General features: G+C 37.7%; 1 protein-coding gene across 36 annotated transcripts in view; it reads right to left on the minus strand.

Moving 5' to 3' along the window:
• Positions 1 to 23758, minus strand: part of NRXN3 (neurexin 3) — a 1690724-nt gene that overhangs the window by 373669 nt on the left and 1293297 nt on the right. For all 36 annotated transcript variants that reach the window (XM_058429925.1, XM_058429924.1, XM_058429914.1 and 33 more), the window contains one exon: positions 18728 to 18909. In XM_058429925.1, the coding sequence (XP_058285908.1) occupies positions 18728 to 18909 (182 nt within the window). The remainder of the gene's footprint in view (positions 1 to 18727; positions 18910 to 23758) is intronic.

Here is a 23758-nt window from a genome sequence, read left to right on the forward strand (position 1 = left end):
TCTGGACTAGAACCTAAAGCTAGTAGCAAGATGGTTTACATGGCAATTTGTTTTCTTCATTGTAAAATTAAATGTTTAATGATATTTCTTAATTTTAAGCCACAGACAGGTCTAATAATATTAATAATAATAACCATAACAATAATACAGGTTTAAGAGCTCATGTACTATGGAAAAAACCCATCTTATTACATAGCCATATTTGAAGCCTGGATTTGTAAAGAAAATCTTACTCTAAAGGACAGGTTCAAGCATCTAATGGAAGCCAGAATTCTCTCTGAGAAAAATCATTATTTCCCCCTTAAGCTTCCAGGATTGTTCTAACAGTATGTTAAAATGTATGAAAACATGTTGACAGTGCCCCATTAGCTTTTTCTACCATCTTGTCTATTTTTCTGAGTCACAAAATAGATTAAGTTCAATTTCAAGGTAATCCTCTCCCTTGATTTCACTCTCTAAAATCTGATACTCACAGTAATACCTGGAATATGATGTGCTATTCTGACCTCCCTAATTTAGGAAGGATATTAAAATATCAGAGAAGCTACACAGATAGGCACACACACACACACAAAAGGAGTGCTACAAAGGCTGGAAGATAAAGCATGTGAGGAGAGGTGGTGAGAGCTAAATTTATAAAGTCTGGCAAAGCAATGACTCCAGGGGACTTGATCACAGCCTATAAATACCTTCAAGGTAACAATATATTTGAAGGGAAAGAATTATTCATAGTCTCAGGAGATGATATAACTTGAAGCAATGGCCTAAAGCAATGGAAGAAAAAAATTTAGCTGAAATTGTCAGGAGTTGGGGGGTGGTGGGGAAAAGAAATTCTTTACTCTCTGAAGGATGCAACAGGCAAAGCAATCCCTAGAGGAAGTATATGAAGAATTTTGATACAGACAGCCCAAAGCCCTGGAGTAAAAAGCAAAGATTAAAAATTGTGTTCCTTAATACTCTTAACAGAATTCAGAGCTCTTAAATGCATCTCTGAAAGACTGCCCCCTTCAGAGAACTGCTAAGCAATCAGAGATTCATATAAAGACCCCTAATTAGAGAACAACCAAAAAAAATCACGACACATCAATATTGTAATATTATATATTAAAATATAGGAAACATGAATATTATAGGTAATGTATTTTAAGAATAATAACCAAATTTTCTCAGAAAATATAATAAAATGTTCATCAATAAATTACAATTCTATGCTCAATATGAAAGATCTTAAAAGAACACAAAAAATAAGTCGAGCTACTGAGTCAAAATCATTCAATGTGTTATGCTATATAGCAAATTATATGTACGAAAGATCTGAATATGTGGGCCCCAAATGTTTCTGAGCAGGCAAATATATTCCTTTAAGATAGTAATGTAAAAGTCAACTTCTAACCTCTTCTAAACTAAATACCAAAAATAGCTTTGAAAACTATTTGAAAGTGACTTTGAAAACGTTCCAGAGTGCTGTTTACATATAATATGTGAAGATATGACCCCAAATTGTGAACACAAGTTCTGTGTGAGAGGAAGCACAAAATCAAATGTCTCCAGGGGTCAGGCAGATGGATGAAGCTAAGTGAGGTGACAGGGAGTGGGTGGAGATTGGGGGGCTTAAAAGAATATCCATAAAAATGGCAATGGCTCCTCAGCTCCAGTCGACCAATGCTATGAATAACACTGGCCCAGTAGAGTTCAACCTTCCGATTTTCAAAAAGAAAGCAGAAATATCAGCTTGCATATGAAATATCTGCATTTAAAAATATATTTGTGCGTTGGAGGAGGTTTAAAGAACAACAGCTGGGCACGTTTTCTAAAGCCCTTACATTGACAAGGGGAAGGCAAGAAGCACCCTGTACTCTTAAGATCAGGAACCAGGAAGAGAATCATTGGAATCCAGCAGATGAAGCAAGTTAACTTCTGTATGCAAATCAGCAAACACCCAAAAGAGAGAAGAAAGAAAAGCCTTTGTTTCTGTTCTTTTCTCCCAGGAATGTAGGAAAGAAGGATGTGCTAGGGCAATGGGAATGACTCTATTTTAGATGCTTTCATGCCGCTGCCCTGCATATACTCGGGAATCTCCATGTACTGATCTGGTTCGTGACCAGTGGGGACTGCACAGCTGGCTCAATGGGAACAACAGAAAGTCTCCCTAGGAGGGAATCGAACCTTGAACTACCCTGAAGATAAAAGGAAGCAGAACAGTGACTTCCATATGGACACCCACAGTGACTTAGGGTTTATTTCCAGATGGTAGAGTGTGAATAGGAGTGGCTGTGTTTTCAAATTTTAGCAATTCAGTGTCCAAATTTATAAGATGGCCCTTGGTGGTTAGCTGTACAGTTTGAGTCCACAGAACAGTGTTGTTCTGTTTAGGTTTTTTAAAAGACACACACATGCACACACACACACACGCGCGCGCACACACACACACACACACACACACACATCATTTCCCACTGTGTGAAATGAACTGCTCTGTGTGGATCCTGTGATCTTGGCATCTGCAGCATAAAGATGTCACAGTGCACACAAAGCCTTCTGACCAACCGCATCCACACAAATACATCCTTGGGAGTCACTATGACTCACATTGTGACAATATCAGCTGTTCTCTTGCAGAGAGTCACTGGAGCTCAGACTGTATGCCTCAAAGAGAAATTTGATCTTCCTGCTACAGTTAGGGTTTATACCATAGGAGAATTCTTTGTTAATATACTGTTTATACCAAACACCTCACCTCAAGTGATCCTCCTGCCTTGGCCTCCCAAAGTGCTGGGACACCACTGGCCTAATTTATACCCAACACTTTTTAACAAAGAAGCAATTCATGGAAACACAGGCAGAATATTCCTATCATGCCATCTATGTTCTCTTATATCCATTATGTAATGTGGTGTTCTTTATTCTTTTTATCAAAAATTAATAGTCATTTCTAAGAAGAGAGCTAATGCTAAGTTCCCAGTTCCAGAATAGTATCTGTTATGATAAGGTAAATACACAAATTTGGATGAGACACATCTAACTGCTCTTTGGAGAACCATTATAAAATATCATTCCTTGAATCTCTACAAAGACCTAGCTTAAATAAAAGATTGAGATTTAGAGAAACAAAACAAAAAGACTTCTATAGTATTCCCCTAGAGCTGACTTACTGCGTCTGTTTCAGTCCAATGTTTGCATGTGTTTAATGTGCACACACAGCTTGAAAAAGGAAGCGAATACTCTGTGTTTTGCAGTGCTTGGGTGTGAATCAAAGGGAACATGTGGTTCCATTCTGTTTCTTCTAGCATTCAGTTAAGTAAAGGGAAAAACCTCATTTGTACTAATAGTGTTACCATAAGGGGTGATCTTGTAAATGCCTGGGGGTAGGAAGAAAAGTGCTAGGGCAATAGGCAGTCATCCAGTCTAGGCAGCATTGCAAAGTCTTTACCAAAAATGGTGCAGTCTGTCCACCAGAGAGGGTGGGTTTTCATTTGGTTGATTTGTTTTCTTTGGTTGGTTTGTTTTTGGTTGCTTTTTTTTTCTCCCCCCCTAGGTTAGTGGTGTTTAGGTGCTTTTAGCAATTTGTTGTCTGTGAAATGTAGATGGATGTTCAGAAGGAATTCTGCACAATTTCAAAATGAAATAATAGAAATGGCCATAGTCATTTCAAGAAAAAAGAAACTAGAATCAAGGGTGAAGATGTTTTTTTTTGTTATTTTCTTTTGGTGTTGAAAACAAACTATAGTGGTTGTCAGGATGGTAGCAATAGAACCAGATAGTGAGTGAGCTCTTTGTGCTTTTTTGATTACAGTCATGAGCAACACAGTGACATTTTGGTTAATGATGGACTGAGTACATGACGGTGGTCCTGAAACTGCTGTTGCAAAATATATAACAGTGAGAAAATTATGACAGTGAAAGAGACCTGATCTAACCAACTCCATCTTGCCTTTAACCTCCAAACTTCTTCCACCTTCGTCATTCCTGGGCATGGGCCAAGCTAACTTTGGGAGAAATTTAGTTTAGAGTTTAAATGATAATAACCATTCACAAAAACTAAACTGCTTTGTAAAACTAATGAAAGCCACCAGGTTAAGAGGATGAGAGACACCTGAATTATGCTAAGATGCAGGCAGAGTTAAATAATTACCAGCCATTATTTCGGAGGTCACAAGATTTGCAACTTTCCCACTTACTCCTATAATGAACATCCCTAATTGTAGCAGCTAAGGTTGGCCTTTTTGAGATGTCATTTCAGGCTTTTGCACTTCTGACAACCAGATGTCCCCCACCTGGGCCCACAACTCTTGACTCAACCAGTCCTGTGGCCCCCACCCAGAAGCAGACTCAGTGCATGAGGACCATTTTCCAGATCCCATAATTGCATCCCTAACCAATCAGCAGCACCCATCCCCCAGACCCCTACCTGCCAAACTGTCTTGGAAAAACGCTAGCCTCCAAATTTTCAAGGAGACTGATTTGAGTAATAATGAAACTTTGGTCTCCCATTTAGCCAGCTCTACATGTATTAAACTCTTTCTCTACTGCAATTCACCTGTCTTGATAAATTGGCTCCATCTGGGCAGTGGACAAACAGAACCCACTGGGTTGTTACATTCCCATAAGATTATAATACTGTATTTTTACTCTGCTTTTTTGTTTAGACATGTTTAGCTACACACATACCACTGCATTACAATTGCCTACAGTATTCATCACAGGAACATGCTGTGCAGGCTTATAGCCTAGATGCAATAGGCTATACCATATAGCTAGGAGTGTAGTAGGCTATAACATCTAGGTTTGTGTAAGTACACTCTATGACGTTCACACAACAATAAGATTGCCTGGCAGTGCATTTCCCAGAACACATCCTCCTCATTAAGTGACTCATGAGCATATTAGAATGAAAGAGACTAAAGTGGAAATGTGGGAAAGAAAGAAAAACACAAAGATGAAAACAAAAGTTTGAAAGAGATCCTCCCAGCCTGTTAACTAGTTAATTAATAAAATATATATGATAGCACATTTTCACAAAATTCTGCAAATTCAAGTTCTGATTGCTTGTGCCCATTAAGGACTCCCCCACTAGAATGTAAGTACCGTGAAGACAGGGAGTTTGTCTATCTTTTTCACTCTTGGATCCCAAGCACTTAGAACTACACTTGACAGACAGTGGGAGGTGGTTAAGAGAAAAGTTGTTTTCACCAAAGTAAGTGTATTAGTCCTTTCTGGCATTGATATAAAGAAATACTTGAGAATGGGTAATTTATAAGAAAAGGGGTTTAATTGGCTCATGGTTCCATAGGGTATATAGGAAGCATGGCTGGGGAGGCCTCAGGAAACTTATAATCATGGCAGGAGGCAAAGGGGAAGCTAGCACATCTTACATGGCTGGAGCAAGAGGAAGAGAGAGAGAGGGGGAAGGTGCTACACACTTTTACACAACCAGATCTTACGAGAACTCTATCACAAGAACAGCACTGGGGGGATGGTGCTAAACCATTAAAAACCACTCCCATGATCCAACCACCTCCCTCCAAGGCCCACCTCCAATACTGGGGATTACAATTGAACATGATATTTGGATGGGGACACGGATCCAAACCGTAACAGTGGGTTACTCATTTCTGCTGGCCTGGCTAATTTTAACATGGAAATTCTATTCTTCCCACCTGCATCTTAACTAAAACTAAGTGTTATAGTTATAGTTATATGTTATAGTTTTTGCTATACGCTCCTGTATCTTTTCTCAACTAATCCTCAGGGAGTTTTTTGTCTTAAGAGGTGGCTGTGCTTTGTGGATCATTCATTGTGCATTCATGGTATTTTGGAAAACCACGTCATTCACACGTCACACCAAAACTCATTTTCCTCTTTCACGCTCTAGTATTGAATTTAAGCTTTGCTGTTTAGCCATGCAACAAAACCAGCTCCAGTACTGCTGATATAACTAGCAAACATGAAAAACTGTTAACCTTAGGAATTAGGCATCAAGTAAGGGACAAATTAAATGGAATCTGCTCCCACTTCAATAAATGTGATTTTCAGTGTGAAGGTCTAGCTTTCAAGTATTTACTATACTCTGCTGCTAGACATTAGAAGCTAACAGACCAAGGGATGACAGGCCATGGTTGCTGTGAAGACACCCACATCTGGATTTAAATTACAAATATAGAAAATTAAATACTGACTTCAGCAGGAACAAATGGGTTTTTGTGTTATTTGAGATCATTTAGCATTTTTAATCAAGAGTATTTGAGGACTTCTGATAACGGCATTTATCATACACTGAAAGATGAGAATGCATTTATCCAATATTCTTTTCTTTGATACAATAAATTTGGAAGTGTTTTTATTGAGATTTGGGAATTAAGTTACCTCTAAAACACTTATTCTACCGCACTGCCTTCAAAACCTCAGATTAGTTTGGAAGCCAAGCCTTTCATTTTGCATAAGAATATTTAAGAAAGTGGCTTGGGGGTAATTAGGTGCCTTAACGTCATTGAGAAAAACAAACAAATACTGGGAAGCAAACAAATGTAATGTAAAATGAGTTTCTTTGAATCCAAAAAGAAAGTGACTTATTTTAAGTTATGTATGCTGCTTTAGCCAAAACTCTGTGTTCCATTCTCTATTCCTTTTTATCATTCTTAACTGTGGATTTAAATAAATATTACAGGTCCTGCTAAATTCAACACACCCAACATATATTACATATATACTATATTGAATAGAAAATTATGAAAAGCAGTATATATCTATGTCTATGACCCTGGAATCAAACATACCAATGATTAAGTCTAAGTCCTCTTTTCTTTCCTTAACACCTTTAACGAATGGTTACTTAATCCTCTTAGTCTTAATTTTTTACTTCATAAAATAGAGGTAATGCCACTAGTTTAACAGTGTTGTCAGGACTAAATGGGCTGATAGACATAAAATGGCTAATATACTGCCTGGACAATGAAAAAAAATAGCAAATGCAGATGTGATTACTAAAAGATACACTCCACAGATAAGAATATGGGTTTTTAGGCATGAAAAGTCAGCCAGCGGAATTATTTTCAAAAGAGTTTAGTAACCTAAGTAGTACCTTTTGCATTTAATAAAGGGCTAGATAATTTCATAACCATTAGTAACGTCTGCAGCTATCCAAGTTAAGACAATGATAAGGGTAATCAGATTCCATGCTTCACTGCACATGATCACTAGGATCAGGGGATTTGTTCTCTTTAGGAAACTGCAGTATGATTTAAATTCAAATTGCCCTTTCCAAGCTGAAGCTCCAAAAGGTGAGGTGCCAAGAGCTGAGAGATGAACCAGATAAGGACATCATTTGAGAACCACAGCAGCTTACAGGGTCTAGCAGTTGAGCCATTCACATTTGGGCTCTGATCTGCCAATTGCCTGGTTGCTAATCTTCCTATTGGAAACTACAACCATCTCAGCATCTCTTTGGTCTTCATTTCCAGGTCTCCAATCACCATCTCCTTAGGTACCAAGAACTCTGCTGAGTGGTAGGTATACCAATATTGATATAAAAATAACCTTATTTATTTTGTAGGACTTTTCAATGATGACACGGCATGTTCACTTGCATTCTGTCATCAGATTTTTCCCACAATACTACGAGGGTGGCAGAATAGCAGCTACACCTCTACCATTTACATAGGGTAACTGCTAATTGGTGGCAGCTCTCTAGGAGTAGATGCTGGGTCCTCTGGCTCAAAGTTAATAATGCCCGTGACAGAGAAGAAATGCAGAATACCGGTAAGAGGACTGAAATGGCAAAGATTATACACCATAATAAATACCAATAAAGACGAAGAAGACATCTCTATAAACTGACTGCAGATGAAAGAGGCCTAACAGGTATGGAAAAAACAGCTCTGGAACAACTTGTGTTTGGAAGTCTCTCAATTGTTTTGATTTCTGTAAAACTTCACTATCTAGGTTATCCCCTACCCTCTAGCCTTTCCTTTTTAGTTCTCTTCCTTTTCCTTCTTTATCTTGTATATGTATATATTTAATATACATTATATATATTATATAAATATATAAAATAATATATATATTTAAATATATAAAAATATGTATACATTTCCCAAGTTCCTATTCATCTCCCTTGAGATGTTAGCACTCCTTAAACCTTCCACTGTCACTGCCAAGCTGTGAATTCTCTAGGCCCCCACCTCTAGCCCTTATCTCTCCTCTGAGTTCATCATGCATTTCCAATTAGAAATTTCAACAGCCTGGCTCTTGGATGCCTTATGTTTTGCAGCACTAAAGTCAAACTCTTATCTGTTTTACTTATCTGTCCCCTGTTTTGTTTTTGGTAACGAAATCACAACCTTCCCAATCTAGACATTCCTCACTTCTCTCCTTTTTCATCCAATCAGCTGACAACACCTGCTGATTCAATCTCTGAACTGCTCTTTGGTTTTGTCCTCATTACCTTCCTATATTCATCATCATAGAATAAGTCTTTAAAAACGTTTCTCTAGAAACGCTTACTCAAGACCCTGCTGTTTTCCTTGAACCCATTGAACAACATTCTTTTAACAGAGCCAAAATAATCTCCCTAAAAATTAAGTGCTGGGCGTTTCATCTTCTTCTAAAAAAATATTTAAATGTCTTCCTTTTGCTTTCAGAAACAAACTATCATCGACATAAAATTCAAATCTTCTACACTATGTCCCTAAAGTACCTGGGAAGAAAACCAAAGAAAACACAAGAGCATGGCTATCATTAATGGAACATCCACTATGAACCAGATAATTCATTGGGTATTTTTCCATAGGTTATAAATATTCACAGAGCTACAAATTAGCATTATTGCCATCTGCATTTTACGGAGTAGTCAAATAATTCATCCGAGGCTATAGAACTAGTTGGAGGCAGAACTAGACCTTGAATCAGAGACCAACTGCCCCTAAATCATATGTTCTTTGTGCTAATCCATATTACCTGCCTTTTTTCTTATGCCAATCATTCTGGTCCAATTGAATTCATGAATTTGAGAACACATCCTGTATTTCCTTTGATACGACACTCACGCTGGTATTATCATCAGGTATGCTCTTTCTTCAGGTTCCACTAGTCAAAATCTGTCCCATCCCATCTATGTACATTAGAAAAAAACCTCAGCGACCAGCAATATTTTTACCTTCTTTGGTATATAGCTGATTCTGTTTTTAAAAAGATTCGTATATACGATTTTCATTCCCCACCACCCCCCCCGCTAGATGTTAACTTTCTTCACATCTCTAACAATCCCAAGTAAATTGCTGTTTCATAAGTATGAATTGAATTAAAATTATTACCACTATGCTTTCTACTCTAAAACTTTCATTAGGGGTGTAATAGTAATTAAGGGTCAGAATTGCATTTGAAAGCCCATTCAGCTGTTTATTAGTAGTGCTATCTTGGGAAAATGCTTTAGCTTCTTTAAACTCTAGTTGCCTCAGTTATAAAATGAGGATATTAATAGTGACTACCTCACTGAGTGGTTGTGAGCTCATTATAAGGCAGTGTAAACAAAGTTCTTGCACAGTGTCTGGTACTTGGTATGTTGTCAATCAATATTAGCGGAAAGTGATAGTAATAGTACCAATATAAGATGGTCTCTAAAACACATGCTCCTGAGTAAATGTAGGAAGTAATAATCTGTGCCATTAAATTACCTGCCATTTTATAGAAATGGAGGAGGAAAAATAAACTGAATTATAAGAGGTTAACTAAGGACTCAGAAATAGAATATGAGCCTTAATGACAACTCATTTCCTGTCATTCTGAGTATGAATTGATTTCAGGATGAAGGTTAGCTGGGTCGGATCAACAGGGCCTATCTAAATGTCTTTAAGTGATTCTAGGCTCCAGAAGTGTCATCGCAGGCCAGGAAATGACAGGTCTGGCTGTCAGTACTATCTGTGAGGCTAATGTAGTTATACAGTTCCCTCTGACATCTGTCCCTGAAACACTAACAAGTTGCAACAGCAGCAGTGACAGCACCAGGATCTAAGAAACTGATTCTGTGGAGTGGGTGGCTAATGAATTCTCCCATCAATACACTGAGCTCCTATGCCTTCTGAATACAGCTAGGGATCTAAAATCCATCATCTATAGCTTCAGGGAGTCAATGAGTTATTTCTTGCCCTGTTGCACTGAACAATACCCCAGGAGTAATGACAAGTAGCAGTGTAAGCGGTGGGTCAATGAGATAATTCATCCAACTGATGGTGTTAAGGGAGGCTTGCCATTAAGTCCTGTGAGCCCCAGCACTCACGTGATGACACTTAGAGTTTGCCTTGCTTGTTGCATTTTAGATTCATATATCTAAAAAGCTTCTGCTATTCAGAACTTATTCAGCTAGCTTGAGAACTGCAATAACCCAGTATATATGCCACCCAGCTGTCTTTAAATCGGTAACATCCCAGCTCCTTAGAATTTTATATTGCTTCATTTCAAATTTCAGAGGCCTGATTAAAGTTTATTCATTGCTTAGGAAAATAAAATATAACAAGTTTTTGAGTTAAAATGAGTTAGTTGAAGAAAAATCTTTGAGTACCAATAATATCAAAATCTATCTATGATTGAAAGCTTGCTATATGCCAGGAGTTGTGCAAGAGTTGTATATACATCACCTCATAATGAGTAGAAAACCTAATTTCTTGTTTTTGTAATTGTTGTGGCCTTTCAAGCCTGTTTATGCTATGCAAGCCAAGGTTGGTCACGGTACCCTCAACACACAGTACTTTTCCTGACACATAATAAAAACTCAATTTATATATATATAACGACTGATGCTCAGGAGCTAAATTCTCTTCATCTTAGTTTTTCAAAATTCTTATTTGTATGCATTGAGGATGCTGAAACATAACTGTCATTAACTAACAGCCTAAGGGCTCTTGTATGAACCATAAATGAGAAAGATATAGCCATTTGGCCTTCCCTTCTCATAATTTCCTATCGGCCATAACTTATTTTCCACACACTTTGTCAACTTGATTTTTATGATTGCATTATTGTACATTTCACTTGCACAGTAAATTTATAATTCACTTTTCCTTCATATTTTGGGGAATCCAAATCTATGAAGTATTTCTGTTTGTATTTCTGGTTTTAGGTTTCCAGTTTACTTGGTGGCAAGACCTACTTAGCTCCCCACAGTCTGGCTGTACCCCCATTAGGACTTTGGTTCTAGCAATGTTTTGTGGGGGCTCTATCCCCGAGTATACGACCAAGCCCTTTGTGAGTTTATCTGGTACCCAAGGAGAGTCTAAAACCATTTTGATACTAGGCCTATCTACAAAGGTTTTGCTTTCCTGCTGCTACTACTTCTATTGTTGGTGGTGATGGTCATGGTTATTGTCATCATCTTCTTGCTCTTTTATTTTCCTTATTTTCCTCCTTCTTCCTTCTCCTCTTTCCCTCTCTTCCTTCTTCTCTTCTTTCCCTGTTTTCATGCGAAGTGGCATATTTTCCCATGGTCAATACAATTAAAGAATAAAGTTCAGGGCAAGGCAGGTGACAATTTCACTGCTGAGTCTAGAGCCCTTTGGAAGCTTATACTAAAGAGAATAGAAGCGCAATGCATTATCATCTTGTAACAGGGATAGAGACACAATGCTATATGATGAGACACCAAGGAGGCTATAGGGTCACTTATCCTATTGACCTAACCAAGGTCATGACCTAAATTCCCTCAGAGGTAACTGCTTCTTCATTTTATGCTAAAGAGATGCTCCAAAAGTCTTCATTGTGAATCTGGTTAATTAATAAAATTGACATTTGATCAGATGAAACAGAAATTTAAAAATTTTGCCTAAAAAGTCCCAGCAGACTTACACAAATAATTAAACTAAAACTTTCCTTCTATATATGTTTCTCTAATGCAGTCATCACCTCTACAGCACCCATTTTATTAGGAAAACTACCATTCTCCATTAGTGCAGTGTTTTGCTGATAAGGAACAGCTTCTAAATACTTTATTTCACTTGATCTTTGAGAAAACCCTGCAACATAATATTTTATGCCCATTTATAAGAAGAGGAAGCTGAAGCTCCAAGTAGTAGAATGACTTGCTGAGAGTCACATAGCTCACTGACAGAAATGGAACTCAAATCCAACATTTTTTTGGTTTCAAACTAAGCACATCTTTCTACTGTGGCTTGTTGCCTCTCAAAACCATGTGTGGAATCAAAGTAAACAGATTTAGATAGAAATATCATGGGAATAATAGAGATCTGAGAAAACACACCCCAGCTCCCCTGCAGATAGCTGCCTCTGGTCCGGGTTACATAAACAGTCACTTCATCCAATTATGACTTCTACTCCCTTCTCCCACCTTCTTCTCCGACTCTGCTGGGAAAGCATGGCTAAGCTGAAAGCTGGAGAGACAATGCCCAGCAGGTCCTCTCCATATAAATGGCTAATGATCTGGAAAAACTTCCAAGTCCAGAAAACCCAAAGAGGTCTTTTTCACTAACAGCAAATAGCGATGGAAGGAAATACGGAGTCAACCTGCAGCGCACAGCACTCTATGGGAAACAAAATTGCATCTGTTGGATACCTCTGTTGTTTTCTTGTTCGTTGCTTTTTTTTTGCATTACCAGTCTCAAAAACACCAACATTCTTCTATACCCCACTGGAAAGTTCCCCAAATATAGTTCCTGACTCAAATCCAATTCTGTCACTGGCCAAACCCAGAGACGACTCTAAGCTAACAGCCACCTAACCTTACTAAGGACTATCCCAGCAGATGCTGATGGTTTACTGTAAATATCCCACATAGAGACAGCCCAAATGAAGCATCCAGGCTGGCAATTTATAAATGCAATAGATGGGAGGAACAGACTATTCATCATCATTCAGCTCTACTTCCATTTATTCTACAGGACTCTCGTTGGGTGCTATAAATTATGTAAAAACAATAATATACAAGTGAAACTTAATAAATATCCAATTTCCCCAAATATGATACTGATAGAATATTATCAATCTGTTTTCAAAGTTCCAGTTTTTGGAAGAAGAACACTTTGCCACTGTGAAATGGGGGTCAGTCTGGATAGCAGTTCTTTGTCTGCCCCTCATCCTCGTGTATGTAAGAATCTACGTTTTAAGTCAGGAAGGAAATAGTTGGGGAAGGTTATAGATTCTTGTCAAACAAAACAGATATCTTAACACATAAATTTTCACTGTTCCTGAAAGGCTCATAATTAAAAAATGAATCCAAGAGGATTTACTGTAAATTACATACAGGGAGAAAGAAATTAAGAGGATGTCTTTCTTACACTCAGCATTAACTACATAAAGGGAAGCTAATTATTGCCCAGTTCTCCCCGACCTTCTATTTTGTAGATGGTGAAAGAGGTTGACAAGAGTTTCATGATAGTAATAACAAGCACTTCATGCTAAACTCGTCTCTAGTCCTATTCAGTTTTTTTCCCTGTTGTATAAATGAAGGTGAGTGTAACATGACACCGCTCCATAAAGCCTATATGTGGGGTCAATAGGCAGATGTCACTCACAAGTGATAGCAGCTTTTCTCCAAAATTGAGCTTTAATTCCTCAGCAATTGATTTCAATGGAAGGAAACTAATATTTGAAATAGAGTTTTCAAAATTCCTCTACCCTAAGACACCCTCGCTTTACAGAATCTCATTTCATGCACATATACTTCAACAAAGATCTCTTTGCCTTTTTCAAACATGCTTAATTCAAAATTTTATTAATATAACAGTTTATAATTGATTCAGAAAATATTGCATCATGGAATGTGAACCAAAAACAAAGAAATGTTAGTTAATTTGAAGCAAGCAATTTCTAAATAATTTTTATCTCCTGGCCCTCTCTGATTTTTTAAAGTGACCAAATGCCTGTGTTGTTCAACACTTTTTGTCAAAACCTATTTAACTTTTATAAGGCCCAGATGAGTGGGAAGACTTTAGGTTTAAAAGAAAGTAGCAAGAGAAATAAGAGTCTCTGCTCCCTTGGCCAGAATGAAAGACAATCTGAGCAAATCATGAAATAGAAAAAAATGTGCTCTTCAGCCATAAAAAAGAACGAAATCATGTTCTTTGCAGGGACATGGATGGAGCTGGAGGCCATCATTTTTAGCAAAGTAACACAGGAACAGAAAACCAAATACTGCATGTTCTCCCTTATAAGTGGAAGCTAAATGATGAGAAGACATGGACACATAGAGGAGAACAACACACACTGGGGCCTTTGGGAGGGTGGAGGGTGGGAGGAGAGAGAGAATCAAGAAAAATAACTAATGGGTACTAAGCTTAATACCTGGGCGATGAAATAATCTGTACAACAAACCCCCATGACATGAGTTTACCTATGTAACAAGCGTACAAACCTGCACTTATACCCCTGAACTTAAAATACATATATAAAAGAAAAAAAGTGCTCATAGCACTCAACCATCTTGGTGACCCTTACTCAATCTAGGACACAAATGCCTTCATTTTGCCCAAGTTTTCCCACTCATTTCTACCATCCCACACAACATTGCACATCCCCAAACTAGCCATGGCCACTTTTCCTCCTTTCTGTCCAACTCTTCTATCAAAACTTAAATTCTGTCACAGGAGCTGACTTCAGCCTGGTATAAGAAGGATGGCAATAAGATCGACTACTTTAAATGAATTAATAAATCATTCTAGGACTTGCAGTGCAACATGAGCTTAAGATACCACTTTTACAAAGAAATTTTAATATGTGGGGATTTCAGGATCACAAAGGAAAAGAAATGGGAAAATTGGAGCACGTGTGGAGGGATAGTGTGGAGCTTAGAGCAGATGTGATGAATGTGTAGTGCACGTTCACGAAAGCTCACTTCCGCACATGTGGCAGACATGACTAATGGAAGCTAGATCTCCTACCTGTGGATTTACCTGCTGTTCTCATAAACCCTGGTGTAAAGCTTGAAGAGAGAGAGTGAGGCACTGAGAATTTTCAGGCAAGATGAAGCCTATTTGCCACTCCTGCCCTGGGGCTATTCTAGAGTGGGTGCTTACCCCAGGGTCAGGCTCTGTAGTGTTCTTGGAAGAGCATTTTTCTCTTCCTTCAAATAAGTCCATTTGAGGATAAAAAGGAAATATTCCAACGACAATGTTGATGTTGCTCAAAACACTTCAGGAATTTCTAGGAATTGTCTTCTTTGAAAGTTAAAGAAATACAAGCTTTCTTTGTCTCTTCTCCTTCTCCCCAACACACACACACACACACACACACACACACACACACTCGCTCTCTCTCTCACACACACACACACACACACACAGCGCTGGCTAATTCTGGAGTTTGTACTTTGTTTTTGACCAACTTCACTAGCCTGATCACTACTCAGAAGTAGCACCAAAGTACTTTAGGTTTTTGTTGTTGTTGTCATTTTATAATGAACACTCATATTCAAAGAATGAAGCTTTGCCCCCATGTAATCCCTTGTTGAAGGGCATCGGTAGGCAGAGCCCTGTCCTCTTCCTTTATCCCTGGAATTTCTTCTGCTGCTATGCTCTGAATGTGTCTCCCAAAATTCCATGTGCTGGAAACTTGATCACCGATGCCGCAGTGTTGGGAGGTATGACCTTTGGGAAGCGCTTAGGTCACGAGGGCTCTGCCCTCATGAATACGTTAATGTTATCCTAAAAAGGGCTTGCAAGAGTGGGTTCACTCTTTCTGCTCTTCTGCCATGTGGAAACATGGGGTTCCTCCCCTTCTGAGGATGCAGTGCTCGCCTTAGAGGTGAAGACTGGGCCCTCACAAGACACCAGACCTGCCAGCACCTCGATCTTACACTTCTCAGCCTCCAGAACTGTGAGAAATTAATTTATGTTCCTTATAAATTACCAAATCTCAAGTATTCTGTTATAGCAGTATAAAAGCAGAGTAAGCCACCTGCTTTCATCTCCCCCTTGTGTCTTCTATCACTTTTTCTTTTTCCCAGGAGGTTTCTCTTCTAGGCGAACTGTAAGGTGAAATAGCATCTTCTGCCTAATGCTCAATCCCTTCCACTTTCATTAATGGCCCCAAAGCTCTTTCTCTCTTGAGTAACTTTCTTTGGTACAAGAAAACAAACCATTCAACAAACAGAACCACCTTTTACAGATTATAAAAGTTATAAAACTATCTTAATAAGTATTTATGGCTTTGTTTCCCTGATGCATCTACTTAAATGTCCAAAACAAAAAGCTGGTTTCATAATTAAGCCATTTAGTCTTCTACTTGGATTTCTTTACTTTCAGCTATGATAAGAAACCTGCCTTCTTCAGAGTAGGCAAAGAAATAATCTGCAAGGAAATAAAATATGGCTTCAAATGACTAGACCCATGAAGGGGCCCCGTGCTCGAGAGGGCCATGAACATGTCAGAGTCACTCTAGAATCACACAGATTCCCCACAGCACAGGATCCTTTTTTCTTTTTTTCTGAGAATGTCAGGTGACATCATTTCCTAATCTAAGATTTGAAGGAAAATCTACTGGGCTTTCACAGAACGTTTAAGCAATCGGCTATATCACCCAAGTGTCTATAGTAACCCAGGGGACTCTTTATATTTTGACATAAAATGTCTGGTAATTTTGCTCATACAAAGAAAATAATATTATACTATGTCCAATCTAATGGGTATGCTTATACAGAATACACACACTAATAAATACACACAAATGGATGTTACTTGAATCTCAAAGTATGTTTAGAGCATTCACTTTTCAAAGACCCCAAAGAAATGACAGAACTTTATAATGGCATATTATAATATACTGGAATGTTCTGGTTCCTCCTAGAAGTTACCATAATCTGCATGACAATTTTATTGAAACACTACTAATTTCAAGTAAACCATCAGAAAATAGGAAAACCTCCCTCTTAAAAGTGGAGATGTTCTACAAAACATGAATGAACAGGAATGGATAAAACAGTAGTGCACTATTTGACTCAAAAAGATTCTCATGTCTGTGCCAAATCATATTTTTCTTAGGAAGTCACAATGAACAAAAAAAGAAGACAAATCACTGTGGAAATGCAAGTGAGCTGGTAATAATAGCCTAGTTATAGCTGCCATGAAATAGTCATTAAGTTATATGTAGCATAAATCTCACAGAGTTTTGTAAATTATGGTGGTTCTTAGAGGCCAAATAAAGATAAAGTGTAGTAAGTATGGCTGCCTTTCTTTTTGCTCCTTGGCATAGCTTTTTAAAATGTGTTAGCTCGGGCTCATAGCACCATATGGTTCCTGAAGCATCTGAGAAAGAATTGAAAAGTTCACAACTTTATTCAAGACTCCTCCACCACATTTTAAAGGTGATCATGCCTAACCAGTTCTTCCTTAAGCTCCTAAGCAGAGTCTTGCCCTGATCTGGCTTATACTGGGGCTAGACCGACTGCCAGCTCAAGCCTAGGACTTTAAGCTGCTCTCATATCCAAGGCATGCTGGAAGAGCAAGTGCCAGACATGCACACTGCTGTGGGAGCTGGGCTTGTCATGCATGATTCCGGCCAGCCATCTCCAACTCCAGAGACCAGCAATGAAATTGTATCCTCTGCTTCTCTCTATGCACCTGCACATTAGCAAAACTCTGATTCAGAGATTCCTAATCAATGTTCCTTTTCCTCCTTTTTGGAGGTCGGTAGTAATCCCCAGTTGATTTTTTTCTTAACTGCCTTTTCCTCCTGCTATTTAAACTAAATTCTTACTGCTCCAAATTAAATCCATTCTTTCTAGCCTTGTCATTGCCAACTAATGAGAACAATTCCTCTCTTTGCTCTTGGAGACTGCACTTCGGGTACTTATGGATGAGAACCATATCTCTCTTTAGCCTACTTTCTTAACTGCAGACTGCACAGGTGATAAAATGGGTTAATTGTTGCTATAAAAATATTTTCCATCCTTATAACAAAATAATTTTTTCTTCTTAATCATTTTTAATTTCTTAGCCTTTGCTGTGTTCTTATGATCCACAGGGATTGAGGGTGCAGTGCTATTAAGCACATATGTACAAGACCAAAAGCAAAATGTTGACTATGCAATATGCATGAATTACTCAACTCTTGATCACTGTTCTTTTTCCCTTTTGCCCCGCTCACTCTGGCACTCTGGTCTCAGTTTTTATCACACATTTATTACATCTCTACAGTGATGTTTGAAGCCTAGGACAGGGGTCACTAAATTATGGCCTGCAGCTTGTTTTTATAGATACATTTTTATGGGAATACAGTCTCATGCATTTCAAAAAAATGTATCGTCTGTGGCTGCTTTCACATTACAAAGGCAGAACTGAGTAGCTCTGAGAGAGACTATCTGACCTGCAAAGTCCAAAATATTTACTATATGTCTCTTTACAGAAGGTTTGCCAAATCCCAGCCTAGGAGATTGTTAACATTCCACTTGGCTTTGCTGCTTGCACCAGCTAAGATCCATACCACGTAAATCTCTTAAATATACCCCAGAAGTCTGCTAAATGTTCTGTCACAGGCCAAGCCACACAGTTGGGAAGGGAGCCTGCAAAGAATGAATTTCTTTTTCCTCTCTATATACATGGCGAAGAAAGAAGAGTATTTAAGTTTTTTCCCCCAGGAACCCTGTAAGTATGATGGCTCACATCTGAAAACAATTTTTATAAGCATGTGCACCTTTGCCATATTGATCTAGAATGTTCTGCTGCATCTACCTGAATCACCAACTCAGCCCACCAGTAAGACAAGAAAATCTAGGCCAAGGCCCGGTACTCACTATGTGAAGCTGGAGGAAGTCACCAAGTCCTGGAGCACTGTCGATGCGGACCAAGATGCCATCCTTCACAGTGGTGCTGAAGCCCACGGCAAGGCGATCAGAGCGCGTGCTGGGCCTGTCATTGGCTGGCCAGGTGTAGAGGATGAGCCCACCGCTTTTCCCAAAGATGTACGTAGCGCCAGCTGCAAAAGCAAGGAGAGAGGGAGACATCAAGGCACTATATTGCATACAGCCAGCTGTGGCACACTGTTGAGACCCTACACAGAACAGCTGCAGAGAGGAAACGTCCCCCATGGGACAGTATTTGGTTACTGAGAGGAATGGCTCCCAAAGTTTCTGAAGGCAGCTATCACCCCAAATTAAAGATGCAGGCAGAATGAATGCATAACAAAGCAGATGTTGGTAAGAGTCGTTCTTAACATCTTAAGTTCCTGCTGCATAACTGTGGAGGGTAAATAACATCCTAAGTCTGGGAGCCTGGGTACATTGCAATAAACAACTTTCTGGTCTTCCTCAACAGTAGGCTTAATTTTGCATTTTGGCCAGGACAGGCACAAGATAGAAAACTAGTCCCCTATCTCTTAGCTATCAGCATAATCTGGTCAGTGGAGCCAGAAGCCTTACAAAATTGAAGGTAACAGAGCAGTCCAAAGGCACCATGTCTCTCCTGCTTGCACCTTCTCCCACTCCCACAGGAAAAAAAGTAGTCGCCCGAGGAAACCAAGTTACGTGACTAAATGCATTTGCCTATTTCACTATTATGTTGCTATAAACATGGGAACAAAAATGATTTCCAAGAATTTTTTGTTTTGTTTTGTTTCTTTCTGAGATGGAGTCTCACTCTGTCTCCCAGGCTGGAGTGCAGTGGCGCAACCTCGGCTCACTGCACTCTCTGCCTCCTGGGTTCAAGCAATTCTCCAGCCTTAGCTTCCCAAGTAGCTGGGACTACAGGCACGTGCCACCACGCCTGGCTAACTTTTTGTATTTTTAGTAGAGACGGAGTTTCACCATGTTAGCCAGAATGGTCTCGATCTCCTGACGTCGTGATCTGACTGCCTTGGCCTTCCAAAGTGCTGAGATTACAGGCGTGAGCCACCGTGCCTGGCCTCCAGGAGTCTTTTAAAAATGAACTTTTTTTTTGTTCCCTAGTGGTGGTATTTATCTGGCATTAAATACATTTTCTTTTCCTTTTTCAAACTAAATCTTAGGAAGAAGATACAAGAAACAGAAAAAACATCACAGGATAATGAGATTTGAACATGACAAGTGGTAGTTGTCAATTATGATTAGTGGGCTTATCAGTATGTTTACCATTTACTTGTGTTTTTACTATTATCCATATGAACTCAGGAGTTACTAAGAATATACTAATTTAGAACTACTTACAAAGCAAACGGGAATAAAAATAAAGAAAATATTTGTATTTCAGAAATTATAAAAAGTATATTTCAAGAAACACATTTTTAATCTCAGTTGGAGAAAATCATTTAGATTTGGTGACCAGAAAAGACTATGCCATTTGTTGCCTCTGGTTTTAGGCAAGTGGTGTTACCCATAGAGAATACTTCCACGGGTTACTCATCTCAAAATTCAGAAGACATTTGGCAAAAGATTTTCTCGTGTATTTCTCAGTGACCATGTTCCAACCCTTAAAACTACTTTAAAGCAGCATTAGACAACCATTCAGATACCTTTTACATTTACTAAAAATCTCAAGCACTGGTCCGCATGTATTCCCAGAGCTAGTTTACAGAGAATATTAGGTAGAATTATGTTGACCAAATAAGAAGTGTTATTCATCTTGTTGAGAAATAATAAAGTTAACTCTTGTGAGACTAGAATTAGGAATATGTGTTATATGTCATCCTTCCTAAAGCACTAAGACCCATTAAATTCTGAGGCATATAGAATCTAATTTGTCTTCTTTGAAAGGTCACTATTCTAGTTGCTCCAATTTGCTCAATTTGTATATTACCTTACATGTAGCATAACATTATTTTCCTTTTATGAATTTCTCAATCCTTAGGGGATGGTGTCTGGAAAGCCCTGTACACTCATCTGGGGGATTTGGAATTGTGGTATGCAAAGTTTATGATTAATTCTATACGCAAAACAATGTTTACTTCCTACCATCCACAAACACCCTCAAAGCTTCTTAAAATTAGAAATGTGGCTATAACGATTTACCCTTGATATCGCTCCATCTGTGAAGAATTTAAAGAATTCCTCTGTAGATGATTACAAATGTCATCACCACTCTCCTTATTCTTTATTTGGAAAACTGAAGGTTACTCAGTGATTAATGTATAGAATCACCAAAAAATGCAAATCAGCCTGTGACATTTCATGGCGATATATAAAAATCTTTTACTTTTCTATCCTAAATATATAGTGGATTCTGCTACAGAGATAAATTCATACTCTATCAGGAAATAATTTTTATCACTACAAAAATAACAAGTCAAAAAATTGATAGCAACGTATGCATGGTGCTTTACAGTTTGCAAAATATTTTCAAATTCATTCGCTGAATCTTTGCAACAATTGTATGGGATATTTTATATCTTAACACTGTTTTACAGATTTGGAAACAGAGGCTCAATTATCTGATTTAAATGGTACCACTTTTAAGTCTCCAGCTTGAGCCTTCTACCTCTGAAAGCCTTTTTTCACCACATACCAATGTAATTACACAATAAACCGTATCATTAAACTATACCAATGGGGCAAACAGTTGTTTGTACTTAGTTCTTTTCACATCTTTTTATCAGACTAAAGCAGAATGAAAACAAAGTCACAGCCCCCAAATTTGGCATGTTTTCCAAAGCTTGTCTGGCCATCTCACCATATCAATAACTTTAAGCATTTTACTTGTAATTTTCATCCACAATCCTAACAGTAATTCTCAGTGCTCCAATACAAAGGAGAAGAATATTTTAATACACAAATACACAATTTCTTATATATGGTTAGAAGGTCACAGTGGCTTTAATCTTTAAATAAACAAAAAACAAAACTTCACTACGACAATATTTGATACGATAGACTAAAAATTTGATTTAAAATCAGTTGTATTGCTTTTGTTATTCTGAATTTACAATGTCACTATGTTAGATGATTCTAACTTTATAGGTGAAGAAAGCATAGAAGATACAAAGTACTGGCATATGATTACGTTGCTATGAAGAAAAAAATATGAAAATATCTATTCTTGATAAAGTATTGCTGGTAAGAGTGAATAAAGACCCTGAATGCTCCCATACTCCAATGCTATGGGACATTAGAGGAAGTTAATTAACAATTATAATTTTCTACTCTGATATTGTTACTGTTTTTTCTTTTTACATTTCATGCTTTGCCATCTTGCATGGTTTTTAAAGGTAAATACATACTTTGTGTTAATTTTAACATAAAATGCCTAGAGTCCTACAGGAAAGATAGAATTATTTTGTTTTATATATTCAAATAAAAAAGTTAATTGTGTTACTTTGAAATGTGGATTACAAATCAACTTCTTGGGAAAATCCTCGGAACTATAAGAACCTCCTCTTAACGCATCAAAGATTTTCATTTCTGAGCCGTGCTATACCACATTAACATGATTTCTCCCTTAAGCCTCGTACTTCCGATTGCTGGTTTCTCAACGTGTTCAGTATGCTGATGCAAGATCATATTACTTATATTTATATTCAGAATCATGTAAATTTCATCCTTGTTGGCAAAAACTGACCAACTCAACTGAAGAAAAAATTGCTATAGTAGCATTTTGGCCATTTAACACTGCAGGATTTTCAAGTCTGCAAGCAGCTGAGGTTGCTTTGCTGAGTTTTAACCAATACAGTATCCCAGGAATGAAATCTCTACACAGTCACCACTAACAAAGATTAAAAGGATACATCTCATCTTCAAATAGTCAACAAGGATGACTTTTTTTTTTCTTTAACTCACAACCTGCAAATAATGGGTCTGGCTTATTGTTTTCATAATTGGCTAACTACTTAATGTGATGGAGCTGATGGTGATATTGACAGAGCGTTTTGGTATGTGTTCTGTGCGTGTGTGCTTGGGATAGTGATCCAGCAGAAGAAAAGGATCAGTCTTCCATGCAATCATAAAGGAGTCCTGGGTGATAGTTACGGAACAAGCTAATTAAGTGAGTGAACTATAGTTTCTTCAAGAGAAAAAGGAATATAATTTTTTCTCATTCACATATTTCTCCAAGGTTCTTAAATTTTGGGCGCATATTATTGCTTATTGTATTAGAATATAATTGTTGATGGTAATTTACTTTTTCTTTATTTAGGATCACTTAGGTAATTATTTTATTGTTGTTGTTGTTTTGACTTAGAAACCCCCTGGCCCTGCCTTTATGGCATTGGTTCTATTTCCAGTCTCATAGCCAAATAGCATATTACTTTTTCTGGGAGACTATTAACAGAAATAGAATTCTTGTCTTAAGAGTCACTTTAGATATACAAATAATGTATACATACATATGTGTATGTACATATATATATATACATAAGCATATATATATTTGTCTATGTGTGTGTGCATGCATGTGTGTGAAAAACAAAAAAGGTTTAGTTAAAAAATGCAATAGACTACAATTCATTTATTATTTACCCCATCAAATAATTACAGGTAAAATGGCTTAATAAAAGTACTAAAATACAATAATACATTATTGGTTGTGTGTGTGTGTGTGTATATATATATGTGAATATATGTATGTGTGTGTGTATATATATACACACACATATAGTTACAGAACAAGCTAATTAAGTGAGTGATCTATCGTTTCTTCAAGAGAATGAGGAATATAATTTTTTTCTCATTCATGTATTGTATATATATATATATATAGCAAACTAGCATTCCCTGAAATAATTTTATTGATGTTAAAATGGAACAAGTTTTAGAAGCATCTTCCAGGGGAAATCTGAGAGTTAAATTTATTATTTCATTATATTTTATTTATTTATTTTTTTTGAGATGGAGTTTTGCTCTTGTCACCCAGGCTGGAGTGCA

The sequence above is a fragment of the Hylobates moloch genome, unplaced genomic scaffold (genome assembly GCF_009828535.3).
Source record: "Hylobates moloch isolate HMO894 unplaced genomic scaffold, HMol_V3 SCAFFOLD_16, whole genome shotgun sequence".
In the NCBI taxonomy this organism is placed as follows: domain Eukaryota; kingdom Metazoa; phylum Chordata; class Mammalia; order Primates; family Hylobatidae; genus Hylobates; species Hylobates moloch.